At 44.6% G+C, this 22,382-nt stretch overlaps 1 protein-coding gene across 2 annotated transcripts in view; it reads left to right on the top strand.

Annotated features, from left to right (window-relative positions):
- The window catches only part of LOC105018767 (cadherin-2), a 72,042-nt gene extending 51,009 nt beyond the window's left edge, over nt 1-21,033 (top strand). Inside the window, exons 4-16 of one of the 2 annotated variants that reach the window (XM_010884462.5) lie at nt 1,875-2,054; nt 2,938-3,093; nt 4,294-4,438; nt 4,776-4,948; nt 5,956-6,093; nt 6,581-6,766; nt 6,872-7,125; nt 7,298-7,440; nt 8,321-8,554; nt 9,814-10,047; nt 10,659-10,798; nt 16,303-16,467; nt 19,474-21,033. In XM_010884462.5, the coding sequence (XP_010882764.4) occupies nt 1,875-2,054; nt 2,938-3,093; nt 4,294-4,438; nt 4,776-4,948; nt 5,956-6,093; nt 6,581-6,766; nt 6,872-7,125; nt 7,298-7,440; nt 8,321-8,554; nt 9,814-10,047; nt 10,659-10,798; nt 16,303-16,467; nt 19,474-19,680 (2,355 nt within the window). In that variant the 3' untranslated portion in view covers nt 19,681-21,033. Of the gene's footprint in view, nt 1-1,874; nt 2,055-2,937; nt 3,094-4,293; nt 4,439-4,775; nt 4,949-5,955; nt 6,094-6,580; nt 6,767-6,871; nt 7,126-7,297; nt 7,441-8,320; nt 8,555-9,813; nt 10,048-10,329; nt 10,404-10,658; nt 10,799-16,302; nt 16,468-19,473 lie in introns of those variants that run through there. The other variant, XM_034291458.1, reaches the window with a different exon arrangement.
- Nucleotides 21,034-22,382: the final 1,349 nt, after the last annotated feature.

Here is a 22,382-nt window from a genome sequence, read left to right as displayed (position 1 = left end):
TAGCATTAGCATCACCACTGTTATATCGTTAGCTCACTGTTAGCTGAGTTCGGCTGAGATGGGGGCAAGCATACAGAAAGAGCTTGGGGAGGGAAGGAGTGCCAGTAGCAAAGCACTTTACAGAACTTATGGCATCCACAAGTTATAGGCCACCAACACAAGTTCTGAATATGTGTGAATATGTATAAATATACCAGTTAGTTGCTTGTTCTAGCCTACTGTCTCATTTCGCTAACATTAAATTAGGTAATTTTATTAAATCTTACATTAACATTAGTGAATTCTCACTCCACTAAAAAACAATACCAATGGAACCTTGTACCCTACAACTAGGCTACGTCGTTTTTGACTGTAGGCTAAGGACCACTTTTCGACTGTAGACAACATTTAGGCTACCGCTTTTTGGACTGTAGGCTACACATATAAATAATTGTATGCAAAAATGTTAGATGTGTGTTTTAATTCAATAAAAAATAAATTAAAAGTATTTCAGTGTTTAAAGAGGTCTATTCCTTGAGGTCTAGCACATGAACAGTCGAAAACTAACGTCCTTTCTTATATTGGAATATTGTAATAACCATGCACCTCTCTAGCACACACACAAACATGCGAGGAGGCTGAAGTGTAGACTAGCAATCAAAGAACAGAGGGAGGTAGACTGACGGAGCGGGGAGAGACCTGCAGTACACTCCGGAGACAGATGACTATGTGTGTTGGGCTGAGGCTTCTAAGCAAACCCTCCAAATCATTTATCATTCTAGACGCCAGGTCACAAATAATTACCGCTCTCACTCTCTCCTTCGCTTTAATAGGGTAATAGATATTTCTGAGGCATGTTCCCCACTATCTGTCCGCTTGCCTCTCTGCATTTCAAATGTGTGAAAGCAGCATAATCGGATTTCAAACATGATTAGTGGAGGCGCTCCGACAGCTCCGAAGATCGTCAGGGAGGGGCGGCATGCGCGGCGCGGCGGCGTGGGATGGGGTTCGTGTAAGGTGGCAAAACAGTAATTAATTTTGGTGTTTGCACAGATAACTTTAGGCTAGTTTCAGTACTTGGGATATTGTGCAACGAATTGACAATCAGTATTTACAGATGAAGGACAGAGAGTAAAGCGACTTTCAGAAGCGGGACTATTCTGCAGCATGGAAATTGCAGCTGTCATTTATTTACTTTGACTACCTACGTTGGCTGTCATCTTGTTTTCATTTGTCCGCTGTGCGTTCAAGGTTATTGTGACTTCTCTGGCGCTACTTCACTCTTTCTCCCAATAGTCTTTCTCTGTGGAACAGAATAAGCAATTGGAGCCATATGGGTATTTAGAGTTTGGCTTGCAGGTACCATCCTCCTTTGTTTCAAATCACATTCATTACAGCCAAGGGAAGATTGCGCATCCATTTTAGAAGCATGTGTGTGTGTGCGTGCGTGCGTGTGTGCGCGCGCGAGCATTCTTTTTATCATGATATGAGAGGTGGTCTGTGATTTAAAGCATCTCAAACACTACTCTCATGCCCAGCCATGTGTTTGTCACTTGAAATCTGGAGAGGCCGTTCAAACACATCACCACAGTATGAAGACAATGTTAACCATCACTTTCTTAAATACAGTAGATACTAAAATATTACATGATCACATCAACAGAAATATCTACATTTGGCCACCTATGCAGCATTATTATAAAGAAAATAAAGGAAAAAGTGCTAAGTCACCTAGCATAATTACCAACTATTAATTATTTGGTTGGTAAATATTTTTCCCTGTGGCTGTATGACCAGTCTTAATGAAGCCACTGGATTCTACTGCATGAACAATCTACCAAAAGCCTTTTTTATTATTTTATTTTAAATGTGTGGATGTTATTTTTTACCTCCAGGCCCAGGATATGCCAGCTCCCCCATCTCTGTCCCAGGGTCTTGAGGAGATCTGGTTCCCATCTCGACAGTCAGACAGCAGCTCTGTGGGACAGCTGAAACGCATGAAGAGGGACTGGGTAATCCCACCAATCAACGTCCCAGAGAACTCCAGAGGAGAGTTCCCCCAGGAGCTGGTCCGGGTAAAGAGTCACAGAAGTCCATAACCACAAGCGACATGTTCTTGTTCCTATCTCAGCTTCATAGTTCTGCAGAGTGGCAGTGGATTTTTAGAGGGGCCATTTCCATTCTGCTTGTATCAACAGCAATAGTCCACTGCCATATTTATAGCACTTCCCAAAAGGTCAAGTGCTTTTGCAATTGTAGCTGATTTCCCACTCCCAGGCAGGCCGTCAGTAAGAATGTAACCTGGTATTATGTAGCATCAGAGACGACAGTGAGAAATACAAAGAGCCCTCCATTGGCCTGTTTCCCTCAGGTTGACTGTGGAGATATTATCCTCCCTTTATCATGGGCTCAAGGGCACTCCCAGCCCATCCATTTATCTTTAACAAATACACACACACACAACTGCACACATCTCTCCATAGCAGGGGTTGGGTGGATGTGAATGAGGTATGACTGGAAATCCTCCTCATGTCAGTTAAGAAGTAGACACTTTCTCATTGTAAGCTTACTGGTTCCTGACGGAGTGCTAAATCCAGTATATGCCGCCTGTAGATATTCAATTTAACTCACGGCCGTTGGGTCACGTGGTGGGGGGTGGGGGGTAATGGCTGGCATAAGGGTAAGGCAGTCGGGGCAAACACCATGGATACACAGGCCTAACAGCTGAAGTAGACAGCCCAGTGAAGACACAGAGGCTCAAATACTTAACACCCACTTATAGCTGAGGTACGCACAAACGCATACACTCCCAGGATGTTGGAAAATCAGTCTGTACCAATCACCAATGGGAATGCACTGTGAAGCGGCACACACACATACACAGTGTATATTCTATAAACAGGCATACCTACAATTGAGCAATTATCATTAACCAACCTACTTCCCGTTCTGAAACAGATCCGGTCGGACCATGACAAGAACCGCTCCCTGAGGTACAGTGTGACCGGACCTGGGGCTGACCAGCCACCCACAGGCATCTTCATCATCCACCCCATCAGTGGAGAGCTGTCTGTCATGAAACCTCTGGACAGAGAAGACATATCTAACTTCCATGTACGTCCACTCACCCTCCTATGTACATACAAATGGGCTTTCAGGAGAGAGAACGGATGATCGAAACATAATTTTTTTGGTTGCCAAATACTTTGGTGGACTTTTAGTTTGTTCAATTCCCGTTAATCTCAAGCTTTCCTTGACCCATGCACCACCTAAAGTGTGTCGGACTTTATTGACTTTAGTCCATGATAGAGAGAGAACTTTGGCCTTGCTTATCTGTACAGTGAATAGCAGCAACAGCTCAGACATTTCAAACATTATCAGTAATGTCAACCAAACATCTAGCCCTCTTATCGCAAACGTATTCGACCTCGTTTGAGAAATATGTACTGTATGTGTTGTCACGAAGGCTAGCTGCCATGTGCTTAAGGCCCCTTTGTAGTCCAAATAACCCTCCACGGTGATCCCTGGAGAAAGGGATAGATGCCAGGAGGATTCAGGACCTCTAACTTATCCGTCTGAGAATTTGAAAGATTCAATGTGCAGATTAATTTGTTACTAAACTAGCTGTAAAAGTAACAGTAACCTACAGTGAGGTCATGATATGTCTAGCGTCCAGTGCTAGTGGAATCTTTACTGAGGTTAAGGCATTCGACTGTGGGCCGGCAATAAAAGCAGTAATTCGAAGGATGGTAATGAAGGTATAGTGGAGGGGGCATCAGCAGAAGGATGATAAAGAAGGTATAGTGGAGGGGGCATCTGCAGAAGGATGATAAAGAAGGTATAGTGGAGGGGGCATCTGCAGAAGGATGATAAAGAAGGTATAGTGGAGGGGGCATCTGCAGAAGTGCTGCACTGTTAACAAACATTACCAGCAGGGGTCTCAAAGTGGTTCTACGGAGGGCCGTGTCTCTTCAGGTTTTTGGTTTTTCATATAAATTGGTTCCCAGTTCAGACCTTAACAACAAGGTGAGGATAGAAACTAACCAATTAGTGACCTAATTAATCAGTCAAGTACAAGTTGAGAGTAAAAACCTGCGGATACTTTGTCCTCCGTGGAACTGGTTTACAGTATTTTTACTTGAATTGGATGTAGCCAAAGGTAGAGAGCCATGACGATGCTAAAGTTCTGCCCAGAAAAGTGTGTTCCGTATTCTCCCTAATTACGTCTGTTCTTTTATGAATAATATGTGTAGCGTATTGCCGTCTGTCCACCGTGACCCCCTGACAGGTGATTTCTTTGGTGTCTTGCTATAGCTGAGAGCCCATGCTGTGGATCTGAACGGTAACCAGGTAGAGAGCCCCATCGACATCGTGATCAATGTGATTGACATGAACGACAACCGGCCGGAGTTTATCCACCAGATCTGGAACGGTTCCGTCGCTGAAGGCTCCAAACCAGGTAGAAGCCCCGAGCAGCCTCCTGCCCTTTGGCACACAGTGCCACTAGACTATTACCTCATCAAACAGCATTGATGAACCATGGGGAGTAACCATTTTGTTAATTTGGCTTCGGTTTGATATGGATTAGATCTCTGCCAATAGCAAGTATTCTCGGGTGCTTTCTCAACATCCGAGGCAAAGCCAAAGCGTTTCTCTGGGCAGCGCTTTGACTGTGTGCCATGTTAGTAAATGGATCCTGATAGACAGGAGTACAGAAATTAAACACGTTTACACTTCTTTAAAATCCTTGTTAAATCCCCAGTTTTAGTCTCAATGTCTGTCTCGTCACCCCTCAGGGACCTTCGTTATGACAGTAACATCCGTTGACAAAGACGACCCCAAAACAGCCAATGGGATGCTTCGCTACAAGATCCTTTCTCAGAATCCTGAGAGCCCAACATCCAACATGTTCACCATCAACAACAAGACCGGGGGCATCATTACGGTGGCAGCCGGCTTGGACAGAGAGGTGGGCATTATGGCAGTTTGTGTGCGTGCATGTGTGTGTTGTGCACACGTGCCCGTCTATTAAACTCCTTTGCAGTAGCATTAAATTTACAGTCCTGTTATCACAGCCACTTATCACATTAATGAATGTGTCCTCCTCCTCTGCTGCTGAGCGCTCTTCTAACTCGCATACATCAAGAGATAATTTCCTTTTGTTATCCTAAATTTGCTGTGGATTGCAGGACCATAGCTGCATAGTTTTGGGTTGATTCTGCCACTAATAATCTTTAGTGGGTCTTAAAACTAATGAAGCTCGCTAAGCATGTCCGATTACCATCTTACCAACAAACCCGGAAATGGACTCGCCGTCTGCTTCATACTTATTTACTCTGAGATAAAAGCAACATGCATCAGTGAGCAGCTAAATGTTTTCATCCTGTTGCTATAAATGGTAACACTTCTATTTAATTGCTTGGCAATGGCCTTGCTTTTATTGTGTGGATGAATGGGAAAAATAACTAAATAAATACATAAATCGAAGAGAAAATACACCAGTTGGTGCAATTATGGCAAGGGCAATCTGGCTAGATGGCCCGCTCAATCAAATTGCCCCCGGGGGCACTGTTATAGCTGTTATATGTACGGCAGTTGCCACCGTGAAAGTAATTTGCAGATTCTCATTACCTAGCAACTGGTCCGTCACCTGAGTGGCTTTTAATGTGAAGGGAGTCATTTGTTAGAGCGGGATTACCCATCATGCACCGTGACTCTACACCGAGTGGTGTAAATGTGTTGCACTCCCATAGCAAGCTGACTTGAGCCTTTCTCCATAGGGAAATGATGTGGGCTTGATCACTGTGAGAATCACTAGTATTCCTCGTTGTGGTTTGAAAGCTAGAGGGGGAGATGAATTGTAGGACAAAATGTTTTTTTGGTAAATGTAATACTCAACAAATACAAGTTACAGCCTGAGGTGTTTCGGTGAGAGGACTGTTTATTAATGTTTTCTTTCCTCTGTTTTCCTCGTAGAAAGTGCCTCAGTACACGTTGATCATCCAGGCCACAGACATGGAGGGCAACCCCATGTACGGGTTGTCCAACACCGCCACGGCCGTCATCAAAGTCACCGACATCAACGACAACCCACCCGAATTCACAGCAGAGACGGTGAGAGACAATGGCCACTTATCGTCCCTACACCGCATCACCTCCAAGTTACACTTCGGGTCCTGAACAAGGCAGACCTCTCACCTCCCCACCTCACACTCAGCCCACACTCAGCCCTACTTGTAGATCATTTCAGATGACTTGTTAGCAAGCCGTGCATCTACTATTGTCGTACTTCACCCGCTTGTTTGCATGTGTAAGTTTTGACATCTTGAGTGCATCAGGCAGTCAAAGAGGAGAGCCACGAGAGGTGCTTTATGTATTTATGAGAGATGAAGTGGCCCCTGTGTGTAATGTAATGGTATTGTTTTTCTATCAGACGGAGGTGGCGATAACAGGATAAGTTGCTGTGGACATTTATTTACCTGAAATCGGTTGTCTGTGTTCAGAGTTGTAACACAGAGCCAATGTTTTCTGCTGGTGCAGCACTCTGTGTTTCTGCTCTTTAACTGTTCTGTGTCCCACCCTCCATGTTTTATTCATGCAGTTCTTTGGAGAGGTGCCCGAGAACCGGGTAAATGTCATCGTGGCCAACCTGACGGTGACAGACAAAGACCAGCCCAACACGCCAGCATGGAACGCCGTCTACAAGATCACAGGGGGTGACCCCACCGGCAGGTTCTCTGTGCCAACCGACCCCACCACTAACGAGGGCCTGGTAACCGTCGTTAAGGTGAGACCAACTGCCCCCACCCCCCCAAGCTAGCAGTGGTCTTCAGTAGGCTGAGGTGCATAAGCTGCGTTTGATTTAAGTTGACATTATGTTTCCTCCCTCCAGCCCATCGACTACGAGATCAGCAGGACGTACGTGTTGACCGTGGTGGCGGTGAACGACGTGTCCCTGGCTCGTGGCATCCACTCCCCTCGCCAGTCCACCGCCACTGTCTCCATCAGGGTCATCGACGTCAACGAGAGCCCCTACTTTGACCCCAACCCCAAACTCATCAAACTGGAGGAGGGGATGTTAGCAGAGTCCTCTCTGACCACCTTCACGGCACAGGACCCTGATCGCTTTATGCAGCAGAGCATCAGGTAGCCATTTTACCAGACCGCTGCATTCATCGATGGTTTTCAGACGGCCTTATCAAAGCACTGGCTGGTGTTATGTCAATAAAACACATTCTCACGCTCGGTTTGTATGACAAACGTCTGTGTGAACACTTGGAGTGACTACCGTGTTTTCTCCTCCCCTGCATTCTCTCAGATACACCAGGCTCTCAGACCCAGCCAACTGGCTGCGAATCGACCCCAACACCGGACGCATCACAACGATCGCTGTCCTGGACCGCGAGTCCCCTTACGTGAAGGACAACATGTACAGCGCCACTTTCCTGGCCACTGACAACGGTACGTAGCCTAGCCGCCAGGCACTATCTGCTGCCTGCGACAGTGAAGTGGTTTATTGTTTTGCAGCCGCGAAATGTCGCGTCCAGGGTAACGTTGTGTGCGACAGCGACGTAGCAACCACCACCGTGTGATGGGTTCATGTTTCCGAGCAAATCCCGGCCCACCAGCCCCACTGTGGACATGTTCACCTCTCTCCTTCCCTGGCGGAATTCAGCTGCGTTCAGGTTTCGCCTGTTCCACGGAGCACAGCGCAGGGCAATGGGCTTAAAAACTCTCCCAAAAGAAGAGGTTTCTCTGCATTAATAGATCAGGATTAGATGACTAGCTCCTTTAAACGTGGCCTGAATGGTAAAAAAAGCTTTTCTAGCCTCTTGAATACTTAAAGGGACTGAGGCTCTGGGGCTGAGGCAATGACAGAGGGCTCTTCTCTGTCGATCTGCTTTAGTATTCTCACCCTGTGGCCTCCTCCTTCATCAGGAAGACACACTCGCTCTTAATCCTCTACACATGCACTCAAACACACACACACACACACACACACAGACCCTCTGCCCCTCCCCCAAACGTTAGGGTATATTCCCCTCCATGTGGCCTCCAGAGACAGAGGCTCTCCCTCTCAGATCAGTTTGCTGTCTATGGTGGTCCCTGCAGAGTGGCTCTTTTCCTCTCTGCCCTGGTTTAGAACCCAGCACCAGGCTCTGGAGAAATGCTTCCCGCATTACCAAATGTGCTGCGGGACGCCATGCATTATAATGAGGCAGATCAATTGAATGGTAATTGGTATCACTGCCTCCATCGTCGCTGTTTAGGTCTTTATTCTAAGCGTGCATCCTTCTGTGTGTGTGTGTGTGTGTGTGTGTGTGTGTGTTGTTCCACCCAGGCATCCCCCCGGCGAGTGGTACAGGCACCCTGCAGATCATACTGCTGGACATCAACGACAACGCGCCCCACGTCTCCCCCCAGGAGGCGGAGATGTGTGAGAAGCCGGAGCCCAACGGCATCAACATCACAGCGCTGGACGGAGACCTGAACCCCAATGCCGGCCCCTTCGCGTTTGAACTGGCCAACAGGCCCCCGGAGGTCCGGAGGAACTGGACCATCACACGGCTCAGTGGTAAGACCAGGAAAACAACAGGCTGACCGGAGAAGCTGAAGAGCTGCCGGTTTCTGCCCCATTTCAACCGAGACTGCTTTAGACCCATGTCCCAGATGAGTGGGCCCAGTGACCATTCTGGCCAGAACGCGCTATGCACCAATCAACTGTCAGGGACTACAGAGTATAATCAGAAATGTAGGGCCGTTACAATTTTGATGTTGAAGATGCAGTCTGCAGTTGGTTTCCTCCATCTGTTGGATTGAGTTAATTAGTCAAATGTGCTCATCGATTCTTGATAAAAGCGTCGTCAGCTTGGTTCAACTGTTGTACCAAATCAGTATCTATTATATACGCTTTATTCCAGCGTTGGTTGACGTTTACTGTTTAGCCATAAAACAACATTAAAACCATCAACATGCATCGACATGCATTCATATTTGTATCGTAGAATTTCTCCGGCCCTGACTCTCAGCTTTCTACAGAGGCGCAAGGGCATGGATGGCAGTTTTACTTTGACAGTAACACTGTAACGTTTGAGTGCTTGGCGCTGGCTCAGAGGCAGTCCTGTATGGGCATGACTGTTTTGGGACATGGAGTTTCTGGTTCTCCATTGGGCCAAGTGCTGTGACCTACAACAATAGACAGCGTTGTCAGTTTGGATCAATCACGTGACCTTTATTAAGACACCGCACCATAAAGGAGATTAATTCCTAGTCTTATCAAGTAGCTCGCAAATTGATTATGATAATTGCGCAGACACAGAAATTGTGCAATCTGTCATTGTTTGTGCATTGCCAGCGATTAGATGTGAGTATAAACGGCAGTGAATGAATAAATATCTTAATAGGATAACAGACATCTGGATTAGAGGAGCTGTGAGTTTAGCGGCATTATCAGAAGGTCTTCTGTGGATTTATGAGCTTAAAATCCTGACCATATTTTGGATTAGCAATGCTGGCACAACATCCATTTCCAGGTATAGGAATGCTTGCTGTTCATGACTTGTCCCTTTTCCCAGTAGTAATACATGGATATCTCATTTGTACATATTTTATGCAGATGGCAAGTTCAAAGACGGACTTATCTGTTTCTCTGGGAGAAGTGTTGTTTTGTGTAATTTAGGGATTAGTAACTGAGTTACATATTTATAGTTATTCTCTCTCCCTCTCTCCAAAAACCCCAATCCACCTCCCCTTTCTCTGCCTCCCTCCTCCTCGTTCCCACCTCCTTCCCTCCTGCTCCATCCACCCTGTCTCCGTCTCCGTCCCTCCTCCCAGGTGACTATGCCCAGGTGAGCCTGAAGATCGGCTTCCTGGAGAGCGGCATCTATGAGATCCCGATCATCATCACAGACTCGGGGAACCTGCCCATGTCCAACACGTCCTACCTACGGGTGAAGGTGTGCCAGTGTGACCATAACGGCGACTGCACCGACCAGCAGCACATCATCGCGCCAGGGCTGGGCACAGGGGCCATCATCGCCATCCTCCTCTGCATCATCATTCTCCTCAGTGAGTGTCCCCGCTAGCGTTCCACCGCACCCGCCTCCCCAAGACCAGGCATCAGGTCATGACTATTCCCCTGGGATAATGAAGGGAGATAAACGTCATCTCTGAGAGATACCAGGAGATCGTTGCAGGATTATCCGTAATGTGGCCTGATCAGGCTTGTGGCAAGCCCTGGTATTCCGGAGTAGATTACGTCATTATGCTAAATATTGATGTTATTTTGTTTGTTGGTATTGGAATTTTCTGTGTGTTTTTGTAATTCTGTTTCCCTCTCCCTCGCTCCAGTTCTGGTGCTGATGTTTGTGGTTCTGTTTCCCTCTCCCTCACTCCAGTTCTGGTGCTGATGTTTGTGGTTCTGTTTCCCTCTCCCTCGCTCCAGTTCTGGTGCTGATGTTTGTGGTTCTGTTTCCCTCTCCCTCGCTCCAGTTCTGGTGCTGATGTTTGTGGTTCTGTTTCCCTCTCCCTCGCTCCAGTTCTGGTGCTGATGTTTGTGGTTCTGTTTCCCTCTCCCTCGCTCCAGTTCTGGTGCTGATGTTTGTGGTTCTGTTTCCCTCTCCCTCGCTCCAGTTCTGGTGCTGATGTTTGTGGTTCTGTTTCCCTCTCCCTCGCTCCAGTTCTGGTGCTGATGTTTGTGGTGTGGATGAAGCGTCGTGATAAGGAGCGTCAGGCGAAACAGCTGCTCATCGACCCGGAGGACGACGTCAGGGACAACATCCTGAAGTACGACGAGGAGGGAGGAGGAGAGGAGGACCAGGTACAGTTACACACGCGTGTGCACACACACACACACACACACACCCGGATATACATGAACTCTCACGCCATACATCTGCTGCTACACAAACACACAACACAAAGAGTATATATACACACACCAATATATCCACAGACACACGCGCACACACACCATTATATCCACTGCTACACACACACACAAACACACACATTTTCTCTGTGTGTGTCATTGCTACACACACACAATCACACACATTTTGTGTGTGTATGTGTGTGTTTGTAGCAGTGGATATAATGGTGTGTGTCTTTGTTGTAATGAACTCCAGTTAATACAAGTGAATGATTACCTAAATGTCTGGTAATATCCTGCACAAATGGATTGTGTTCTTGCCACAGGCCCATTCTCCAAACACTGGTCTAGGTGGTGTTGACTGGAGAGTAGTGTGGGGTTGGGAGAATAGTGTTCAGTCCTAAATTAGCCTCTGAGGCTCATAATTGCTGGGGTAATGTAATTGGGATATAGACATATGCTACTGTGTTCTAACAAAGCTTCATCTAAAGGCAACGATATGACTCGGAAGCCATTACACATCTGTCAGCAATTGGGCAGGAGGGAGAGCTACATAAAACCCAAAATGTATGAGCTTAATACTAAAGACGTGGCCCTATGTGGCTCGGTCATTAGAGCATGTTGTGTGGGACAACAACAACTGCGGGTTCGATTCCCACTAGAGCTACTCGTATCTAAAATATTTGCATGCATGTTGTTAAATCACTCTGGATAAACCATCTGGTAAATGGCATAATATATTATGTAATATAACTTCAATTTGATGTACTTCTGCTGTAACAGCATCTCTTGGGCCTCTTGTGGGCCTGTTTGCAGGTTGCAGAAAACTGTCTCAGTGGCCCCCTGTGGGCTTTAGGCCCTGCAAGACCCTGCATTAATCAGGCCCTGTACACAGGCACAGTGGTTTCTATTAGGACTGAAACAAGGCTAGCTCTGTCAATGCACACACGTGCATCCACGTGGGTGGAGTTCAACAACCTTTTGCAGCGCGATGCCCTTGCTGGCCCCACTCCAGTTCACTAGGGGGCATCTTCCTTGGCTACCAACTATTTGGCTTTAGTAAACTTTGGCCAAAACGAACCAGACTTCCTGGCTTTCCAAATCTCCGTGTACAACAATCAATATGAATATACGTGCCAGTGTAACCTACATCATCCCAGTCTGATAAATGTATTAACTCCCTCCTGCTGAAATGTTGTGAAATGTCTTGTCTGGGGCTGCCGATGATTTAACCCCGGATTTAACATTTCAGCGCCATTCTTTCACCCGTTGCTCGCGATCTTACCCCGCGTTTGCCTGCTGTTAAGGCGAGAGGGCGAGAGAGACATTCATTGTGACGATGCAGGCTTTGTTATTTAAAATAAAATGAATGAAAAATAGGATTGCCTGTAGTGTGTGTCCTCTGTATGATGCACATTCAGTAGAACATTGGCGCAGCTAAATCCACATACGCAAGTAGAACCTCAAACAGTTAGTTCAAGCTTGGCTAACTGGCAAAGTTCATGATTAAGCAGAAGCATACAGCGTAGCGTAGCATAGCCTATGTTTTGGCTTCACAAAGCTATGTCCATTAATGTCGTGATATTCTGCACCAACATAGTAGACAGATGGTGGTCAGAGTACACTAAGTCAGGAGGTTTGGTGGGAGAGGAACACATAATTCCACTGTAAAATTCATTGTGGCCTTCTGGTCAAACTAACTACTGAAATTAAGTCACTCTGAAAAATTGTACAGTAAGACTTATTCCAAAAGATCAGTTTGACAACTAAATAATAAAAACCACAGGATAAGAAAAAGTGAATGTCACATTCCTCTCACAGGTCTGAAATTCCCTACTGTATTGTTAGCACCCGTCGGCCTATGCACCCAAAACAAAGGGTCCTGACTTATGTTCCTTTGTTGTCTTTAGGACTTTTAAAGAATTCTACATGTAAAAACAAACAGGCACACACACACACAAAGGCAGACAGTGATTGCGGAAGAGACTGATATAAAAAAAAAAAACAGGCATGGTAACAGATTTCAGATTTATTGAAAGAAAACAAGCCCTCATTTCTAGCTAAGTGGAGGAAGGCTGGGTGCCAGAAGGAAATGGATTCTGGGAGTCCAACAGGTGATGCCGTGTTAGGTAAAAAATGAACAGGACTGCCCAACTAATGTGGACTATATAATGCCTCACCTCTTCTCCCTATCTTTCCTGCTGAGAAGGAAATTGAAGTGTCAGACCATTGGCCGCTCTGCACTCCCATGTATTTTATTTTAGTTGCTGGCTGCCATTGACCAGGTTTTTATTACTCGGCGTGGCACTCATTCTACCAAGAGGAGACAGGTGATCCTTGTTCACTGGCCGTTTGAGAAGTGTAGAGTAATGTGGTGTAGAAAGTATATTACATTAGAGAAACTTCTATGGAAGTTGAAGTTTAGTAAGTTGATTGAGAAACTCCATCATTATGAGTGTTCTTCTGACTGGTCTTCTCTTTATTGCTTTCTCAACCACCACTTTTCAGTCAATGTAGCTTGAAGATGCTAACTTTAATTGCCTGGAAAAACATTTGTCATTTTAGTCATTTAGCAGATGCTCTTATCCAGACAGTCGTAGCCATGTTATTTCATTAGCACCAGACTATTCTGACAGAACAAACCTGTGTGGCAGCCACAGCAGGTTCCCTAATTCCTCATTTAGTTGTCAAAATAAAGCACCAACCTCTTGTTAAAGCCTCAGAGGAGTGCACTGAGCCAGTCAACTGGGCCATCGTCGGGCAAACCTTTGATTTGCGCTGAAGAAAATGTGAACGCTTTCCTTCCGTTACATAGCGTGTTTGTTTATCTGACGTTCTTATCGTTGTTCATTGTCCTGCTCCAACTGTTATTGGATTAAGTGGATCCTATAACACAACATTGTGTTATATGACCGTCACAATTTTGGCGATAGAATGTGCTGCCTGGGTGTGGCAGGGTTAACTATTTGTCAGCTGTTTGGTGCTTTCTGCTGTATTGTGTGAAGGATGGTTCCTTTAAGGGCGTAGTATGTCGTCATTATCTAGCTGAGGCTTTAATTTTATGCTGCTGGTCCCTGTCACTAAACCCTCACCTCTGGGATGACCCTGTAGATGGTTCTAGAAGGATCACATTGTCACCAATGTCCCCTTCCAGATCCTTTCATACTTCCAGAGGGGCATGATGCAAATTCGAAGCACATTCTGTCACTGATGAAAGATGTTCGAATTGCATTTGCACACTGAAGAACGTGTGAAGGCGAAACGTTTGTGTTTATATTTGTGGATTGCTGAAAAATAAAAACTGCAAACCAAATGAAACAAGAAGTAAGCATCCTGCGACTTCACCGCAGCTCTTACTAGTAACCAAACGGGTTTCCACAAAGGAGTATGCTTAGACAAGGGCAAGTATAAAATCAGTTAATGTGCAAGTCCTTACATGAACGGCGACTATAAAAAAATGTGGACCAGACTCCATTACATTTGACCTGTGTACGACATAACAGATCATGGTTAGCTGGTCCAGATTATGAGTGTTGCTGGTAAAACCTGCCTCTTTGCCTTAAAGATAAAGGTGACAATTTCCTCACCAAGGGAATACAGTGAATGGTAGTTTCCAGAGCTGTGGGATTCCCCTGCGGCCTGAGGCCAGTCCGCTGATCTAACTGCCTGACATGAAGGAGTGAGGAGGGTCTTGCCAATCCACATTTACAGATGTTGACATAGATGATGGTGTTCAGATGGGCCATGCACCTCAGCAAGCCAAAAAAAATTAAATAGAGTAGTGGTCAAACAGGAACGGGGAGTGGCCTTCCTGTTTGACCACTACTGGTTATGGGCTCCTTGGTATTTTTGAGGAGTTGCTTCCTGTACCCATCAGTATTTAAGTATCCTTTAAAAAGATTGATTTGTGGATTCAAATAAAGTATTGAAAATGAGTGATGTGTATGTGTGTGTGTGTGTCTGTGTGTTTATTCGTGTGTGCGTGTGTGTGCGAGCATGCCTGTGTGTGGATAGTTACGTGTGCAAGCGAGCAGGGACAATTTTGAAGGTGGATATTAGAGATGGATGGATTACCGAAAATCTGCTAAAGAGGGACAATCCATCATACACGCTTATTAAGCACACAGCTATTCTCCCATGGCATTCCCTCCATCATATCCTCTGATAGCATATCAGTCCAGCTCCGCACTGATCCTCTCCTGTCCACAACACAACCTGCCTCTCCATTTTTCCTTTTTTCACATTCTCCTTGTAGTTTTCTCCATGTCTGTTTCCTTCTCATTTTCTCTCAATTTCTGTCACGTTCTCTCTTTTTCACTTAGAGCCTATTTATACTGCATCAATTATCATGAACAAGCTTTCATTTAAATAACATTAACATAAAATGTAAATACATTTCTCGATTCACACCACAAGCGACGGGTTAATTTCGCTGCACCACACGACGTAGCAGTGCTTCGGCCAGACCACTGACCTGGAAGGCATTTCAACTCACTGACTATGTTGTTTACCTGGTAACTGGCACTGTTCTCTCTGTCGAACGAGTGCCGATGATAGTGTCATTATTTCTGTTCTGGTGTGTGATGTTTTTAGTCCCAGCGACTGTTCTTTCTTTCTGTTTATGGAGCTGGAAGGACCTAAAGAACCAGACTCCCACGTCACTGATTCTACTCCAATACACATTGGGCGAGCCGTTGTCTCTAGACCTCAGTAGCTGTGGGGAATATCAGTCGGAAAAGTATCCCACCTTTCCTCAGAAGGTGGTGTGCAACAATTCCTATTTTCATACGTTTACACTATAGAAATTGTAACTCCAACGCAAATCTGGCATCAACTCTTGTTCATCTAAATGAAACACTTGTAGCGTAAAAAAAAAAAAATATTATTTCTCAATGTGTCTCTTTTTTTCTCTCATTCTCATTTTTGTTCTCATTCTCACCATTTATTTCTTCTCTCTTCATCCCTCTCTACTCCTGTGAAACTCAATAAACCAAATGGCGAGCCAGTCAGGTTGCCTTGGCAATGTTAATAGGATTAGTAATGGCTTATGCATATCTGCCATTCCGTGTCTGGAGCCTAATTAGAGTAGAATAGTTTCCTGTGCATACTAGAGGAACACCTCAACTGATCTTCTGTTCCTTAGCCTTGACCCGACACTGGATTCTGTTAAATGCAGCTAACTGTCCATGTGCTAATACTTTGACAAACACCTAACGTCCACCCACTGATAGGATTCTTAGCGTGTGTGTGTGTGTGTGTGTGTTCTGGTATAGGTAAGGAATCTGTCAGTGTGTATACTGATGTACTGTAGGTAGAGAATTCTATCCATGATTTTATGGACTCGTTCTGGATGGGGGGTTCAGCCATGTTGAGTTCCTCTCCCCAGCTCTTTGTGGATCTCTTCTTGGATCTTGCTTCATGCTGACTCCCATCTGTCCTTCTGTCCCCTCCAGGATTATGACCTGAGCCAGCTCCAGCAGCCAGACACAATCGAGCCGGACACCATCAAGCCCGTGGGCATCCGGCGTATGGACGAGAGGCCGCTGCACCCCGAGCCCCAGTACCCCATAAGGTCAGCGGCCCCACACCCCGGGGACATCGGAGACTTCATCAATGAGGTAAACAATGAAACAAACCAGTGTTCCAACACACGAACAAACGCACCCGTGTCTCAGCTCTCACCACTGGGAGAGGACACAGGACATGCGAGACCCCTCTTCCAAAGTCCATTTAGAGGGCCAATGTGTCAGTGTTGCTCATGCCAGAATGAGACAACGAATGCCTGAACATTGTTCAGCTAAAGACTGGGGGCAGGTTTAGAGGGATTAAGATTTAGCGAATGCTTCAAAATAAAGGCAAGCCGTTGAGGAAGTTGGATGGTGCTGTTATACGTTTGGTTCATGTAGCCAGTCTCCCTCCCTATACTTATGAAAGTATTGTGTGAAATGTAACAGACGCATGAGAGGTTAATGGGAAATTAATTTCATGAATTCATTTTCCCATTTGAGTTTAGGATTGCATGTGCCATAGTTCTGTATTAAAATGTTCTGAATATGAGATATTCGTTTTTTTTGTTCTCTGATAAAACGTAGCTATTTATAATGTGTCCAATTTAAATGAACTAAATCCACGCATGTAATTATAATATTATGAGTATTCAAAGAGAGTTCACTTGGATATAATTGTATTTCTCTTAGCTGTGCGGCAGAATGGGATATAGTTATAGTTATGGATGTCTCTCTGTAGAGATCAAGTGGAATGAGAAAGAGACTGCAGCACATTGGCTTTCCATAGAGGCACCCTGTTCTGTTCGACATGGCTTCGCTTGCCTCAGGCCACCATTGACTTCAGCGTTGAAGGGGAAAAGTAAAATGAAAAGGACGGTCATGTATTTTTCACCAGCACCAACAGACAAGACTTTCACAGTATTACAAATGGAGTTCTCTCTCTCTCTCTCTCTCTCTCTCTCTCTCTCTCTCTCTCTCTCTCTCTCTCATTCCCATGTTTTTAGATTACAACTTGCCCTTTCAGCTCTGCTTCCCTACTTGCTCTACGTTCTCTCACTCTCTCTGAAAGGTCTGAAATACACTTAATGCTCTTGTCAACTCAATTTATATCTAGTGACTTTGAGTGTTTTGCCCAGTGCATAAAAAAAGCTGAAACACCGAGCAACTTCTTAGAGCAGAGAAAACTCTGCTCTTTTAGGTATTCATCGTGTACAGAGACAGGAGGATGTCGTGGGCCGGACCAACCTGACCTGGACAGCCACATTACAAGCACAACGTGTCAGCCGGTCATGGTGGATTCCATCCACTGTATTCTGCTTGTAGCTGGTTTATGCCTTGCTGTCACTGAGGGCTGGAGTCTGACCGTGTTGCCCAGGGAGGAGAGATGGGTGGGGGAATCATGACGGGGCTGGGCTCAAATTCTGGAGTGTGCACACAACCCCATGCCTACAGAGCCTTTTGGAAGTTAATTAAAAAAAAAGGGGGAGTTAGAATTGGAGCGTAGGTCACAAATCCGCCCAAGAATTTAGCCTCTCAGAGTGGCCAACAATAGTCTATTCTTCAGCTTTTAGCCTGTTCCCACTCACAGAGCTAATGTTGGGGAAATTAGGCTCACCTTGCATAACCTTTTCTTTGCCCACAGGTGCTGGACAAAAGTTTCACACAGAGAATTTTAGATTAAAGATTCCAATAATGGTTTATTGTGGGGAAATGTTTTTAATTCAGCACTTTTATTTGCATTAAACCCTCATATTGATAGAAACAATGCAATAGTTTGTACTTAATACGTGGAACTGATCAGTGAAATCTCCGAGGTTATTATTTTATTTAATCAGAGACCTGTATCGTGAGCTGTGGAGCTGAGGTAGAAGTCAGGCTAGATAAGGGACGACAGGGCAGTGCAATGTTTTCTTAAGATGGACGATTGTCTCTCTTGCACAGAGGATGACTCAGTGTTAATGGAATTAGTTGGGGAAGCTCTATGATTGGCTGACCTTGTCACACTGTCAGTGGGGTGGTGGTTGTGCCGGATGGGGCTTCATCCACTGGAGCAGTGATGGCTGTAATTGTAATGAACAATCCATCTGTCATATTTCCCACCAAATTATCAGCGTCACAGCCCTAAGCCAACATTTAACAAAGGCTAACAAGTGGAAAATAATCACTAAGCATCGAGGCACTTCGTTTCAATCTATCCTTTTGGAGAGAGGGAGAGAGAAAGAGAGAGAGAGGGAGAGTGCGTGATGGCGGTTGAAGAGCTCAATAAATCTCTGACATGTTTCCAATGAGCCTAGTGGCTCGTTCGTTTCTCAGTGTTGTGCTCTGGTTCTTTTAATTCAGTTATTATTTGTTAGATGTCCTCAGTGGCAGTGATAAGAGGTTGGATTCGGGCAGGGGCCCAATGCGGTTCATGGCCAGAGCACATCTCCCGTGCTAGATTAGCAATCCATCAAGTCTCTGGAGTCCCGTTAAGAAATGGGCTTGGAAATCAATAGCAATCCATAAGGACCTCTCAGGCCGCTATGCGAGCTTCTGGGAATGTTAAGCACAATCTTCAAAATGGAAGCCCCCACCATCACCATCACAGCGCCCTGTGGAACACACACACAAACACTATTGGAAAATAAACACACTTTGTTCCAGGTTTTCGGGAGAAATGTTTAAACACGTGGAATTGAGTGGGTACTGTAGTGTAGTACTGAATCAGGATCCAGAGTGGCTATAACTGGCATATTGGCATATTGTCAGCAATCCTTTGCTCTCCGCGTGTCAAGCCCCTCAGGCAGTGCCTGTGGACCGGGGTGTGATGGAAGGTTGAGGAGTGGGGGAGGGCCAGTTGATCAGTGGCAGTCTTCCAGTCAGACGAGGCATTTGGTCATGCTGAATCTCAACTTTTGATCAAGTCCTGGGTAATTCACATGCCAGAAACCTCAGGAAGATTCACAGCCAAACACGGAGCATCGGACACTCACAGGGAATTGAGAGCCTGTCTTTACTGATCATGTATGGGGGAGCAATCTTCTAGTTGTCACCGGGTTGTGGTGGTTGTGGTGGTGGTGGTGGACGGACAGGTGAATCTGGTCACACAACTGAGTGTTTTTCTTCTCATCCATCCAGGGACTCAAAGCGGCAGACAACGACCCCACGGCCCCGCCCTATGACTCCCTGCTGGTGTTCGACTACGAGGGCAGTGGTTCCACGGCCGGCTCCTTAAGCTCCCTCAACTCCTCCAGCAGTGGCGGAGACCAGGACTACGATTACCTCAACGACTGGGGCCCTCGCTTCAGAAAGCTGGCAGATATGTACGGAGGGAGTGACGACTAGGACACAGGACATGCAAGACCTAAAAAGAAAATATGACAAAGAATGGTGAACCAGGAAAAGAGAGAATATCTTGTTTTTTTTTTCTCTTAATGGACATGGACAGCTTCTGATTACCGATATTTCCCTGAGAGAATGGTGATAAGAACAATGACAGAAAAGTATTAAAAAAAAAAACGTAACTCCGAAATATTTTGCAAAAAGAAACCAACCTATTCTTATTGTTGTAGTCTCCGCATACATATGCTTGTTGAAGGCTTAGGCACAGGCTGAACTGCGGTCCAGAATATGAGAAGGGGAGGGAACATTGGTGAACTGTCACTGTTTGGATCGTTGACATTGAGCGCGCTCAGTTACACTTGAATTTCACAGTACAGAAGCACTGGGATATAATGTGCCTTTTTGTACATTTTTTGGATCTGAATGATTAGTTTTATGTTCAAGGCTTTAATGGTACTGACTTTTGGAGTGATTTCAAAACATAAAGTATGTTAAACTATGGTATGCTTCTACATGCTTTTTTGGTTACACAATACTGCTGTTTGTTGAACAATAATTATTTAAATGAATTACAAAGATGAAGAGATGATGAAGGATTCTTTGTTAGCTTGGATGGGAAGATACAATTGAAAACAGCACTGTACAGTACGCTAGAATTCTAGACTTTTTTCACTAAAAAATTTAAGTTATGCAGCTGGTTGCAAATAAAGGGAGTCATAAATCATACTTTTGTAGCGGAATATGTTTTCTCCTTTATTTCTGAAGTGGTGTAGTATTTTACAAAATCAACAACTGTTTATTTTGTTCTAATCCATGTTCACTTCATTTGCCTTAGTCATCATCTGGTACTTTCAACTTTTACTTCACTGTAAAGAAAATGTGTGTACATAATGTATTTTTTCTTTCTTTTTTTTTTGATGTAGTCTATGAAGGAGTGCAAAAAGTGTGGAACTTGTAAATGTATAATTTGGACTACAAATTAAAGTTTTTGCATGTTTTTATCTTTTCACAACAATGAAAAAGAATTATTTCCAAAATTTATTTACAAAGCAAAAAGAAAAAAAAATGGGTGACATTAAATGTGTAGAAGTTAAGAGTCTTTTGTATAAAAAAAAAAAAAAAAACACCTGAACAAAAAAATTGAAAAAATAGCAATCTTGTCAGCACAACTGTTTGAATTTGTACCAAAAAGGGGGTGGGTGGGGTGTTGTGGCACCGTTGGCACTAATTACTGATTCAGCTTTAAGACTGGGAAAGGTTTTTGTCTGAAGCTTTGTGGTTATAAGTATGTACTGGAATACAAATTATACATCTCTGACCCCAACCATCCGAATAAAATGCTAATTTTGGAGCTAACAACTGTGTTTTTGTTTATTCATCAAACTCAGCATTCTTTCCTTTCTAATTGCATTATGAATTACATAACATATTGGACAGTTTTGATTGGACAGTGTTGTTTGTACTTTTGTCTACCAAGAGGTGGATTACGTATTTCATTCTTGATTTTACTTGAGTCTTTCATTGATGCTTTTAAATATTTGTTTATAGTAAAATATATCTGTTAGATATATAAATATGCTAATGTTAGAATAGCTGTACATACAATATCCAAAAGACAAGCAACAGAAATTAATAACTCTTCTTCAGTCCTGTAAGCCAGTTCAAGGTCAAAAGGTCAGTGCCGTAATGATCAATCATACCCAGCTGGTACCTCCTTAGAAATTTGTTCAAAATGGCACATTGCTCCTTGCGCACTACTCTTGACCAGCGCTCATAGGGAACTGTATTGAACGACATAGGGAATAGAGACCCATTTGGGACCAGTCCAATAGTCCAGAGAGGAGCCATCTGGCCATGTGCGTACAAGGTTCAATATTCTTTTTTCAATCTGAATCTGAAGCAAGGTTGAAGATGACAGTTTTCTGAGGAAAAAGGGTGATTTAGACCACAGGGTGATTTAAATTGATCACAACACCGCTGCTGTTACAGACCCATCAGAGAGACATGTATCCTTCCTGTAAATACTACCCTCTGCCTCAGACTTTTTTCCACTCCTCCACTTTGCTGTTCCCCACTGGGAATTGTAGTTCAGGGAGAGGGTTGTGCTCAGCCAAACAGGGGTGGACTGGACACGCCTCATTAGTTTAGTCTAATTAGACAGTACTTGGTTGCAATTTCCTGCTAAGGAATACAGTAAAATAACTGGTGGTCTTTTGAATCTTAGTTGGCTTTTGTGTTTTGGTTGACATAATAATTATGCCTTGTTAACACTTTGTGTTAAGCTTCTTAGAAGTATTTTTGTCTTCAAAATATATTTTCGGTGGGGATAGGATTTTTTTTTTTGCTGAAAGAGCTGTTGGCCAGATTCCAAACCATAATGCAGCAGTAGGCCCTGACCAGGCCATGCTTCATACAAGTCTCGCTGCAGATATTCTAGTGTTACCGTGGATCTCTGGTAAGAAACCAGCGGTCCAAATGCAACTTGGAGAAACATATTTAAAAGGAGGGGTACATGGCATGGAATGAACCATGACCTTTTGGCCATGAAGGGGACAGTTGTTCCCTTCAAATGCTTTGTGATGGTTCAGTGGAGCTCTGCCATCTTGAAGGAGAGGTGATGTGATTGGCCTTTGGCCTTGAGCCAGTCAGAAAGGTCTGTCAGGTTGGATGGGTTGAGCATGTTTGTGTTCAGCTTACCCAGTGCC

The sequence above is a fragment of the Esox lucius genome, chromosome 3, assembly GCF_011004845.1.
Source record: "Esox lucius isolate fEsoLuc1 chromosome 3, fEsoLuc1.pri, whole genome shotgun sequence".
NCBI classification, from domain to species: domain Eukaryota; kingdom Metazoa; phylum Chordata; class Actinopteri; order Esociformes; family Esocidae; genus Esox; species Esox lucius.
The sequence above is the reverse complement of the archived record's forward strand: the minus strand, read 5'-3'. Positions and strand labels throughout refer to the sequence as shown.